Source organism: Saccostrea echinata, unplaced genomic scaffold (assembly GCF_033153115.1).
Source record: "Saccostrea echinata isolate AGI-Se365-2 ecotype Australia unplaced genomic scaffold, CSIRO_AGI_Sech_v1 ptg000053l, whole genome shotgun sequence".
NCBI classification, from domain to species: domain Eukaryota; kingdom Metazoa; phylum Mollusca; class Bivalvia; order Ostreida; family Ostreidae; genus Saccostrea; species Saccostrea echinata.
Genome location: NW_026889802.1, coordinates 2,658,140 through 2,670,410, shown reverse-complemented (window position 1 = coordinate 2,670,410; position 12,271 = coordinate 2,658,140). Strand labels below are relative to the sequence as shown.

At 35.0% G+C, this 12,271-nt stretch overlaps 1 protein-coding gene across 1 annotated transcript; it reads right to left on the bottom strand.

Moving 5' to 3' along the window:
* Positions 1–8,368: 8,368 nt before the first annotated feature.
* LOC133204373 (FAS-associated death domain protein-like) lies at positions 8,369–12,042 on the bottom strand. The gene is made up of 3 exons (XM_061340090.1): positions 11,589–12,042; positions 10,654–10,686; positions 8,369–9,083 (listed from the first exon to the last, which is right to left on the bottom strand). The coding sequence occupies exons 1-3, from the start codon at positions 11,956–11,958 to the stop codon at positions 8,815–8,817; spliced, it is 672 nt and encodes a 223-aa protein (XP_061196074.1). The 5' UTR covers positions 11,959–12,042; the 3' UTR covers positions 8,369–8,814.
* Between the last annotated feature and the right edge of the window lie 229 nt (positions 12,043–12,271).

The window sequence follows — 12,271 nt, the reverse complement described above, 5'->3', positions numbered from 1 at the left end:
AGAAAGAAAGAGCAGTGTTTACTCAACATAATAATACATCTATGATATATAAATATTATTGCTATTTAAAGTGCAAATTCTTATGGAACTGTCCTGAAAATATTTTTGTCGTGATAACGTTCGATTTGGTTGATTTTCCCTTTTCGGACCCCAGTACACAAAACATTGATATTTGTACTTATAATTCTTTAAAATTAGTCTGAAAACAGTTCAAAAAGTTCACGATTAATAGTTTATCAGAAAATTTATGATATTTTGCTTCTGAGAATTGCTGTAACCTCATATTCCATTATAATTGTAAACTCTACAGTTTAGACACATGTCATTCAGAATTCACATGGTACAAATAAACAGATTTAAGATTGTTTTGGTTTGTACAACCCTTGGATTTCCAGCAGATTCTAATTATGTTAATTTTGTTTTAAAAGAGAATATTCCTGTTTCTTAAACTGTTTAGATCAACTTTATACCTTATTTCTTAATGATGTATTGGGTAAATATGACTGAAAAAGCACACATTTTGCAGCCGTAACGTCACTCTAAAGTCTTGTAGATAATGTCATCCTTCTCTCTAAGTGTTTTGACCCTATCAAAATCATCTAAAATCAGGAATATGATCTTAGTTTGTGGTGAAAAGTATGCAGCTATGTTTATACAGGTAGTTGTTCAAATCATGACCTCTTATGGTAGTGTGAGGCCACAATAGGAAGTCCAAAGTTTTGCATAGGAATACATAGGAAAAAATCTCAAGAAGAGTCGTATTCATATATAAGTAGTTGTGTAGTGTAGAATTATGTTTGTTCAAATCATGCTCTTGGGATCGCAACAGGGGGTCCAAGTTTTACAGAAGAATGTGTAGGAAGAATCATTCAAAATCCGATGAAGAAAACCAACAGGGCAACATTTCAAATTGATTTTCCAGCATTTATAGGCAATGTAAATTCAAATTTGTTCATACGGCCTCTTGTACTAGGAGCAACAACTGTGGTCAGAGAATATATATTGTAGACTAGTATATAGGAAAAAATGTCAAGACCATTAAAGCCACATAATAGGGTAGATTCAAAGGATTCAGTAATGACCAATGTTTGCCCCCAAAAATAAATCAATCTTTGACGGAGAAACATATAGTTATGTTCTAAAGCAGGGAGATATCTGCAGACTTCATAGCATTCAATATTTTCATCAGCCATGACACCATATGCTAGATATGATGTCAGGAAAACGACGTAAATTCTAACTTTCCATGATTTATAGAGGTGTATATTACATCAGTATTTTGGGTAAAAGTCACCAAGTGCAGGTCTGCTCCAACTCAGTGTTTTAATATCATGTGTAGAATGATAATTTCAATGATATATATGAATATTGATTTGGAGCAGGTCTGCGCTCTGCATTAAATTTTATAGTAAAAATTGAACAAATTTTGTCTATTTTTTTCCCTTTCTGAAGAATAATACAAAATCCAAAATTTGTCAATAACTTACTTCGAAAACATATTTTTTGTTAATTTAGATTTTTCATACAATAATATATACAATTTAGCACATTTCAAGAAATTTCATTGACTTGTTTGGGCAAAAATATGCATATACCTCATATACCTCTTTAATCAAATCATTTTCAATGTTCTTAAGATGGAGCCACAATAGGGTGTCCAAATATTATAAAGGAATATTACTTCTCAAGAACAGCAGGGAAATAATTAGTAATACTGATTCGTCCGGTGTCATGCAAAAGATGCAAGAATTTACACATAATACCTAAATTTTAACGTTTTTGACAAATTCTAAGAATAAATTTGAATTTTGGGAAACAGATACAACATTCATTATTCCATACAAAGATTTATGTATTTGATATCCACAATACATTTTGAGGAGTTTTGGTTGGCGATCACATGCCCATGTGTGAAGCGAAGATCGTGAGCTAGAAAATTATATATTTCTTATACTTAATTCATCGAAATGGTTCTTTTATTCTAAAATATTAAGAGAAACTTCATTTGCAATGTATTAGGCAACCAACAGCTTTTTATAGCTAACATGTTTTAAAAAATCGCAATTTATAACCAAAAAGTCCGTTGTCATTACATGTTAAGTTTGTCTGGTCCGGTGTCATTTTTCTTAACATGTAAGTAAATCAATAAAATGCAACAGAAATGATCAAATATATGCCTAATTTAAAAAAATACAAAGCATATTACAAATGTACATGTATTTGAATCTCGGGGTTATCTTACAGCAGCTCACACTAACGTGCTAACTATTCAGCGATGTTTTTATTTTCAATTCATTTTCTCTTAGGAACCTGCATCCTAGCTAGTATGCAAACATATGCATTTCCTTGTATATCATCAGAATAACAAAATTAAAATGTTACGCTTAGGTCACATTTAAGCCGATGGTCGACCAAATTATTTTCGTATCATCAGCTGAAAAACCATGATCGGCCGACACAAGTATCGGGCGACGCAGAGTAGTGATATTAATTCCTAAGGAACATCGATACCTTTAAAAGTAAAAATATTTATAAGTTGGCCAACCGTCGCCCGATCATCGTTCGCTAGGCCGCAGTTTGATGTTCATCTTCGGCCGCCAGTTGTACGAAAACTCAATTCCTAAATGTCGACCGACTGACGACCGACTTAAAAACTATATGCTGATAGTCGTCCTATGATCGAAGGTTGGTGGACGGACTATTCAATGAGTGCTTCAATTGAATCGGCCACAGACGCCAAAAAAAAAAAAACTTTACCCGACTGACATGCATAAAATTGGTCGGCCGACGAAAAAAAATATACAAAAATCGGGCAAGACAAGGGCCGATAATATGAAACTTATTTGGAAGCATCCTCAGGTAATGAAGATTCAAATTTGTTCAAATCGTGACCCCCGGGGGTAGGATGGGGCCACAGTGGGCTATCAAAATTTTACTTTGGATAACATAGGAAAAATCTTTAAAAATCTTCTTCTCAAGAACAGCAAAGCCATGATTGGTTATATTTACACTAGACAAAAACACTAACGCACCACCTAAATAAATTAACATTTTTCTTTTCAAAACTTGGTTATGATGTTTTGGATATACAATTAAGTTACTTTAATAAGAAGTGAGACATTTAAATGTTTTAACTGATAAATAACAGCAATGTTTACTGACGCGTAACCACTTCATAGAAAAAATTAAAATCATATTTTTGGTGGAATAAATTATCAATTTTTTTCTTTGTGGTTGTGTTCTTTCTGTTTGTACTAATTAAAAACTCAGAAAAAAGTTACACCGTATGCGGCGTTTGACTCTACAAGAGCCTGCTAAGGCAGCCAGTATGCTATCTGCAGGGGGTTCCTTTGAAGAAATTTGTGAAAAATTAGAACAATTCAAAGATTATGCATTTCTCTGGTGAAAAATTGTTGAAAATGAATAAACAATCATAAAAATGTTTACAATAGATATCGACGGCATTAAGTAAGCACCACACAATAACTTCAAGATTGTTCCACAATATTGGGGCAACCGGAAGTTGGGTGGATTTGGTAGGACACCAAGGCATTGGATGACTACTAAGCGATATGGTAGTCAATCAGGATATATCATTTGATTTTTAAGTGGGAGACTGCTCCCGTCGCAACGTCACAGACCACCATCGGTAATCACCAACTTCATATCTTGGCAAAAACGGTGCGCAGTGCACGTCGGGGCATTGGTTTTCGGACAAAAAGGTCCTTTAAGGGTCTTGACATGACACCAAGACATTTTTTGGAAAAGATGGCATATTTTACATACTAGTGCCAATCAGGAAAATGATCAATTCACAAATAAGAATAATAAGTGGCGCGTTAGCAATTTATCTAGTGTATATGGAAGCATCCTCAGGTAGTGAAGATTCAAGTTTATTCACTTGGGGAAATCATTAAAAAATCTTATTCTCAAGAACAGCAAAAACATAATTGGTCATAATAAAATAAAAGCATCCTCAGGTAATGCAGATTTAAATTCGTTCAAATCATGATCCCAACAGAGAGGGGATCATAGTTAAACAAAGGGTTATGAAAGATATATCAATAAAAATTTCTTCTTTAGAAAATAAAGCCATTATTAGTCATATTAGTTCAAAAGCATCTTTAGGTGGTGTAGATTCAAGTTTTTTTTTCAAATCAAACCCCCCCCCCCTTTAATAATTAAACTTTTGAATACCGAACTGATTTCTCCGATTTCCGAACCAAAGTGCTCAGGTGAGCGATGTGGCCTATGGGCCTCTGTTTTTGGTGGATTTGTGAATGTAATTTGTGTGTAAATCACATTGACGTATTTCGTATGCTATTCATGCAGCGTGATTGTGGCGGTACATTTTGTCGTCATGTTCATACGTCGCCTTCGACAATGTGTACATACACTCACTGAACATATTGTCGTCCATCAGTATATCTCGCATGACAATGCATGGCAATGTTTCCATACAGATATGGCTAATCATTGCTTTGCTGTTGCTGAGAAGAGAAAGTTTAAAGAATTTTCCTATATATTCCTGTGTAAAACTTTGATCGCCCTTTGTGGCCCCAACCTAGGCCCGGGGGTCATGATTAAAAGAAACTTGAATCTACACTACCTGAGGATGCTTCCATATAAACATCGCTAATCACGGGCCTACTGCTGTTCTCAATATTTGATCTAAAAATTTCAGAACGGGGAAAAGGGGGGGGGGTTCAGATTTTTTTTTGACAAGACAAAAAAAATCGTTTGAGTGCATGTTACTGTATAAGTTAAGTATATTATTTAGTCATGAAATTTTACCTGTGGACAAAATTGAGAGTATATACAAGTTAAAAAAACAGAATTTACAAAAGCAAAGAAAAATGAAAAAAATCAAACGGAGGGGGCAGGGTGGGAGATAGGGATGGGGGAGGGGGTGGGGTGCACCGGTGCTAGATCCGCCTTTGGTTCTTGAGAAGTTTTTAAAAGAGTTTTTGTATACCGTATATTCCAACTGAAAACTTTTATCACCAATTAAGGACCCACCCTACCTATGGAGGTCATGATTTGAACAAAATTGATTTTGTTTTTGTTTGTTTGTTTGTTGTTTTAATATCCCTCTAGAGAATTTTTCACTCATAAGGAAATTTAACATCATCACTTGCCGGAGAAGGGCCAAAAATTTAGACCTATTCTTGGAACTCAGGGCCATTGAAAATTCGTGCCAACATCTAAAAAATGAAAAGTACACTTCATATGTACTTTCACATAAGTATAATCTCTTCTGATCCAGAAGTTCCTGAGAAGAAAATTTTGAATGAATTATTCTTAAAACTTTGATCACCCATTGTAGCCCCACCCTTTCCCAGACATGATCTGAATAAAAATGAATCTACACTTTAATTATAATAAAGCTTTCACATAAGTTTCAACTTTTCTCACACAATTGTTCTTGAGAAATTATTTAAAGATGTCACTAAATTTTCACTAATTCTTAACTATACATGTACTTTCTTGAAAGAGGGCATGGCCATTAATTTGAACAAACTTGACTCCCTTTATCCACGTTTGCTTTCTGGTAAGTTTGGTTGAAATTGAAATTGGCCAGTAGTTCCTGAAAAGAAGCTGAAAATGTGAAAAGTTTACCGACAGGCAGACGGACGACACAAGAAATATGATCAGAAAAGCACACTAGAGCTATCAGTTCAGGTGAGCTAAAATATGTCAATCCCTACACCAATTATATCGGCACTCTTATGAGAATTAAGCAAAGAAAAAAAAATGAATTCCAGATAACATTTCTACTGAACAAATAACTTTCAATCTCATATCCATGTATATATAATGAGAAAAAAAGAATAGACTGATTTTTCAGATATCTCAAGAATTACGGTATTTTTGACATATCATAGTCATGTAAACCAATGCTGGACACAATTTTCTGAGCAACACCATTTCTCCCTACAAAATTGCGAGTAATGCATACATACAACTTGTTTGTTTATTTATCCTCCAAACACTTTGTCTATCCTTCTGTCTGTCTAGATCTCTCTCTTTCTCTGTGTATGTGTGTCAATCTCTCTCTCTTCACGACCTTAGTAAATATTCAACACAATATATCGGCGACAAAATGTGCCAATGGTCAGTACATATTGTCGCCGACGACAAAACGTGCCGATTCTTGACTGTACATTTTGTCCTCCATTACGCAGGAGGAAAAAAAGGCTCGTCTCGGTACAAATTGTCGCCGGCGACAATATGTATCGATGGACGACGATATGTGCAGTAAGGGTAGGTACATTTTGTCGCCGACGACAATATGTACAAAACGACAATATGTACCGTCACAACCCTCTTTTTGATGGCATGATTAACGATACCTAAACCAACATGAGATCGTAGTGTATACAAACCAGTAGCGACAACGGACCGATGACAAAGGACTGAATTTTCGTATCTTGTCATGACAACGGACAAAAATTGAAATAAATCAAAATTTTCAGTTTTGATTTGTTCTCAATTTTTCAGTAAAGGCTTTCAACATGTCTTGATACTGTCTGCACCAATTGGTGTGTATATTATATTCTATTTACGAAAAATATAACATCTCAGTAGGAAAACGAATCAAATCCACAAGTGATTTCAACAGAGTTATATAATGTCGCCAACGCAAACTCTTCTTTAAGTTTTATTACTTGTTTTTAACGGCTGAAATTCATACAGCACCAAATAGGGTGTCAGCCCTGTTTCCCATTGCAATTTCAGACATTGTTATAGATAATTTAACTTGAAAAATGAAAAACTTCTCACAGCCTGTCTTCTGAAGTCATGACACCGGACGGATTTTATCATAACCTCACCTGTACGTTCATGACAACGAACCAGTTTCAGTGCTTAACTTTAAAGGTTTCTGACAACGGTACTGTCTAGGAACTTAACGTGTTCCTGGCCGTGAACTAGTCATTTAAAAAAAAACATCCCAAGCATAAACTCGATCTTGTTTGCCAAATGTCCCAGAGAAAAAAAAAGCCCCCACCCTATGGGCCAATCTGATGATCCAGAGAATATAATCTAATGCGATATGTTCAGTAGTAGAGGATTTTGGAAGTGATGGTTTTGCTCCCACCACCAAAGCCTCAGACAGGAACTGCAGACTGACTAAAGCCAGCCCTTACAAGGAAGTGAAATAGAAGGGGCTGACTTTAGTTAGACAGATAGGAACTGTAGCCTGACTAAAGTCAGTCCTTACAAGGAAGTGAAATAGAAGGGGTTGACTTTAGTCAGACAGACAAGAACTGCAGTCAGACTAAAGCCAGCCCCTACAAGGAAGTGAAATAGAAGGGACTGACTTTAGTCAGACAAACACTGCAGTCAGACTAAAGCCAGCCCTTACAAGGAAGTGAAATAGAAGGGGCTGACTTTAGTCAGACAGACAAGAACTGCAGTCAGACTAAAGCCAGCCCCTACAAGGGAGTGAAATAGAAGGGGCTGCTTTTAGTCAGACAGACAAGAACTGAAGTCAGACTAAAGCCAGCCCCTACAAGGAAGTGAAATAGAAGGGGCTGACTTTAGTCAGTCAGACAAACACTGCAGTCAGACTAAAGCCAGCCCTTACAAGGAAGTGAAATAGAAGGGGCTGACTTTAGTCAGACAGACAAGAACTGCAGTCAGACTAAAGCCAGCCCCTACAAGGGAGTGAAATAGAAGGGGCTGCTTTTAGTCAGACAGACAAGAACTGAAGTCAGACTAAAGCCAGCCCCTACAAGGAAGTGAAATAGAAGGGGCTGACTTTAGTCAGACAGACAAACACTGCAGTCAGACTAAAGCCAGCCCCTACAAGGAAGTGAAATAGAAGGGGCTGACTTTAGTCAGACAGACAAACACTGCAGTCAGACTAAAGCCAGCCCCTACAAGGAAGTGAAATAGAAGGGGCTGACTTTAGTCAGACAGACAAACACTGCAGTCAGACTAAAGCCAGCCCCTACAAGGAAGTGAAATAGAAGGGGCTGACTTTAGTCAGACAGACAAACACTGCAGTCAGACTAAAGCCAGCCCCTACAAGGAAGTGAAATAGAAAGGGCTGACTTTAGTCAGACAGATAGGAACTGCAGTCTGACTAAAGCCAGCCCCTACAAGGAAGTGAAATAGAAAGGGCTGGCTTGAGTCAGATAGATAGGAACTGCAGTCAGACTAAAGCCACCTACTACAAGGAAGTGAAATAGAAAGGGCTGACTTTAGTCAGACAGACAGGAACTGTGACAATTACAATGTTTACTCTACCTACAGATGCTATAAACTAGAAATGTTTGGAATAGGTTCAGCTCTTAGAAAGTGAGATAACAGATAATAATGTCACCTGTCTGACTCAGGTGATCTTAATTTATTATATACATGTACATATCATCTGATCATATAAAGGATAGCATTTATGACTCCACCAAAAAGAACATGACATATTGTACTTTTCTTGAATATGCTCAAATATGTGCACATAGAGGTTCTAGTAAGCTCAATGGAGCTCAAAGCTCAAGTGAGCTTTTCTTATCGAAGTTTATATTCTGTACAGCTGTTTAATGTTTTACAATTTTGACTACTTCTCAAGAACTACCAAGTCAATTTTAAGGAAAATCTTTGTACACAAGGGACTGAAGTTCAGGGCCACATACTCTTTTCAATGGAAGATAATGAAGTATGAATGTTTTAAATTTATAGACTTGGTTCATAAATGTTAAAAGACAAGTGACACTTGCAGTATAATAAAAAACAAATAACTGTGCACAGAGTATCACACTACAATGTATCACATAAATATTCATCTGCTTTCAAGGTTCAGCATTTTGATTAAATGTCATGATCTTCAATACGTCCAGCTAAGTCATATCTTTCAACGGCAGAGTCTCGCAGCGCACCTATTACTTTTCCCCGATCAAACTGTCCACCATTATCACTTATCCACTGTACCAAGCACTGGTATATCTGATCCCGTAAACTACGTGGATAATCCTGTTCCACTGACAACATGTCGCCATCCGTAACACCCAGCGTCCTCATGAAGAATCGCCATTCCTTACCCAAATTCTTTGTTAAGAAATTGATTTCTTTCATATATTCTATAAAAGAAGTCTTATTTTAGCATAATAATCTGACAATTTTTGTTAACATCAAAGGCAAAAGTTATATTGCATTTTTTCAGAATTTTGAAAAGTTTTGTGTGAGTTGATGATGTGCAAATCACACAGACTTGTCACATAGGCATATTTCATGAAGTGTGCTAGTGCTTCATGAAAAATATGCCTTTGTTGCAAATCTGTTTGATTTACATACCAATAATTCACACTAAACTTAAAAACATTCCTTAGATTTACATTTTACATGTTTAAAAGCAGCAAAAATATACTCAGTGTTTGAATTTCTTGCTGCCCTATATCGTTATACTTTTATTAAAGTCTCTGTAGCCTCATTGTGACGTCACTTAAGTGTTTCTCTGTGTATATTTCTACGAGTGAGTATACATGAAAATGGCATTCAAATCAATTTCATAGTTGGTTAAGAAGAAAAAGATAGCAAATGTAAATATTTGCAAATATGATGTTTTAGAGTTTAAAATTTTCGGTTAATAAATGTATAAAATATCTCGCAAAACATGTCAAAAAAAGTTACATGGACATTTTTATGTTAATAAAAAAATAATTTATGAAAATAAAACACATTTTTTGTTATACTTCTTTAACCATGGATGTAATTTTCAAAAAATAAGTCACAGCTATGCTGTGAAGGATACACTAGACAATCACATGTAAAAAAGAAATTGAAATGAAACTGCAAAATCTGAGATAAATTGCTCATTTTAAAATTTGGACAATCCAGATGGTTTTATTATTAGTAACCATGGCAACACCATTTGTTGAAATTAATAAAAAAAAACAATACATAGAATTATTTATCTTAGTACATGTAAAGTCTACTTGTTTATCAAGTCTTATTGAAATCAACTAAAACTATAGGAGGAGTAACGTTTTGAAAGATTTTCACAGAAAATTCTATTTTTAGTAACCATGGCAACACCAAAAACTGAAAATAGAATTATGTATCTTAGTATAGTCTTCTTTTGTACCAAGTTTTATTGAAATCAGACCAAATCTGTGGGAGGAGGAGTATTTGAAAACATTGATCATAGAGAGACACTAGACAGACGGATGACAGACACCTTACTGGCAAGATTGGAAATATGCAGCTCACGTCATTTCAATTCTGTTTCAGTCAAAACATTTGATGAAGGACAATGAAATAGGCAGATACAATTCTGCGCAGGCATATGAGATAACATTGGATTGAAATTCTAGTTCAAAATTCATTTTTAATCTACCTCAGCAATTTTGGAATACATGTACCGGTAGTTTGAATTTTATATAATTAGAGTTTTATACCTGTCCAATTGTTTGTTTTTTTTTTTAAAGAAAATAAATAGGGGACAACCATTTAATTCCAGTGTGGGGGAGGGGGTTGGCAGATCTTGGAAATAAATACATATATGAAAGTTTTTTAAATTGACTGCAATAGATTTAAATGACGTTAGCTGCATATTTCCAACCTTGCCAGTTAATGTTCTATGGTCTTAAGCTCTTCTGGTCTCTGATCAGTAGAGCTATAAATAAGTGCAAATACATGTAGTTGACTTACTGTCTACATTCACTGTATTACTTGTATTTGGATCTGTGAAAATAAAAAAAAATAAGTTATATGAATCCAATTTCAACAAGACAGTCAGCTCAAATCTGTATGATCATATAGCTAATTTTAATGTGATTAAATTTTGTGAATCAACATGACAAATACAGGAAAGCACTGACTTCTACAATTTTGAAAGTTTTCGTATTAAGCACATTTTGGCACGACACTGTACTTTTGATGGGTCACCTTTAACAACTTTTAGCTCATCATATTACAATGAGAAAAGTTGAGGTCTAGGTCAATGGCAATGACAGTCATTAAAAAAAAATCAAAACTTGATTTGATTTAATTAATCATGCTTATGTGTGTAGTTGAAAAAATTATATGACTTATACATTTATAAGTGGGTATATACAATACCTACATATTGGCATGTATTTCATTCTATACTATAGATAGAACGTTCTATTGTTAAAATGATATTGTCCTACAGACCCGGTTTAACGATAGAATTCGTTCTGTGTATTAGCAATGTTGCAAAATAAACACGGGCAATAACTCGAACTCTGTGCATTTTCTATGAACAATCCAGAGAGTTCCGAATGTCAACATGGCGTTAAATTTGAAGCGAGGAAAAAACGTTGAGAAAATGAGTTGAATTTTCATATTCATATTGATTATTTTTTAGGTTAAAAGGCATATATAATCTCAAAAAGGTTTGTTATGATTAATTTGGTAGTTATTTTCAGTGCAACTCCTTTTGTATTCTTCAAAGTCATTTCGGAGTGGATCCACTCTGATTTGCTACATTGCAAGTATATGGGACATATTCTAACTGTGGTGAGGGCTTGTTCCGAGACACAGGTAGATTATTCTAACCATCTATACTAGAAATGGACATTGGTGGTTCAAGTGATTAATCTTATGTTACATTTTTAACTTACTTAAATGATTCATTTGATAAGGAGTACGATTCCCCATCACTGGTTGTTGCGATGGTTGACAAACTGGCCGAGGTGGCACAAACTGTTGATCATCTGGAATTCCATTCTCAAAGTTTTCAATTATCTTCATCACATCAACACGACCATTACAGGAATGACGAATGAGATCCTTAAGAAACATTAAATTTGTTGGACCTAGTTTTTCTCGGGTCTCCAGAATTTCCCACAAATCTGTAGGTCTTTTAACATTTTCTCTTTCTCTTTTCCTAACATCATCTTTACACAGAAACTTGAGCGACTCAAATTCCTCAGTTTTCAATGATTTATCAAGCTTCAGTAACATTTGTTTATATTCAAAATCAGCAGCCATAATGTTTCGTATCAATGGTTTGTCTTTAAAATCCCACAAGTGAACTTAACATCTTTTTATGTTCTTGTCCTTCGGCTTTGGCTTTGGTTGGGAATTCCCGTTGTTGTTCCTCATTTCGAACCCGATTTCTTTGGGGAAAAAATAATAATAAAAATAAAAAAGGAAAATTGTTCATAAAACATTTCATTTGTAAAACTAATACATGTACTATCTTTTCGATCTTTTCACAGTAAAATGCTTTACCAAAGATTAGCGTCAACACAAAAGTTGTAACAAAATTTATTTTTAAATTCGGGATCAATATCGTCTTACT

Bases quoted from the DNA above. Each gene is read 5' to 3' on its own strand.
- LOC133204373 (XM_061340090.1), bottom strand. From the start codon at position 11,958: ATGGCTGCTGATTTTGAATATAAACAAATGTTACTGAAGCTTGATAAA. The intron at 10,687-11,588 runs GTAAGTTAAAAA...TTATTTTCACAG, and splicing joins TTATCAAATGAATCATTTAA to ATCCAAATACAAGTAATACA. The intron at 9,084-10,653 runs GTAAGTCAACTA...CTTCTTTTATAG, and splicing joins TAATACAGTGAATGTAGACA to AATATATGAAAGAAATCAAT.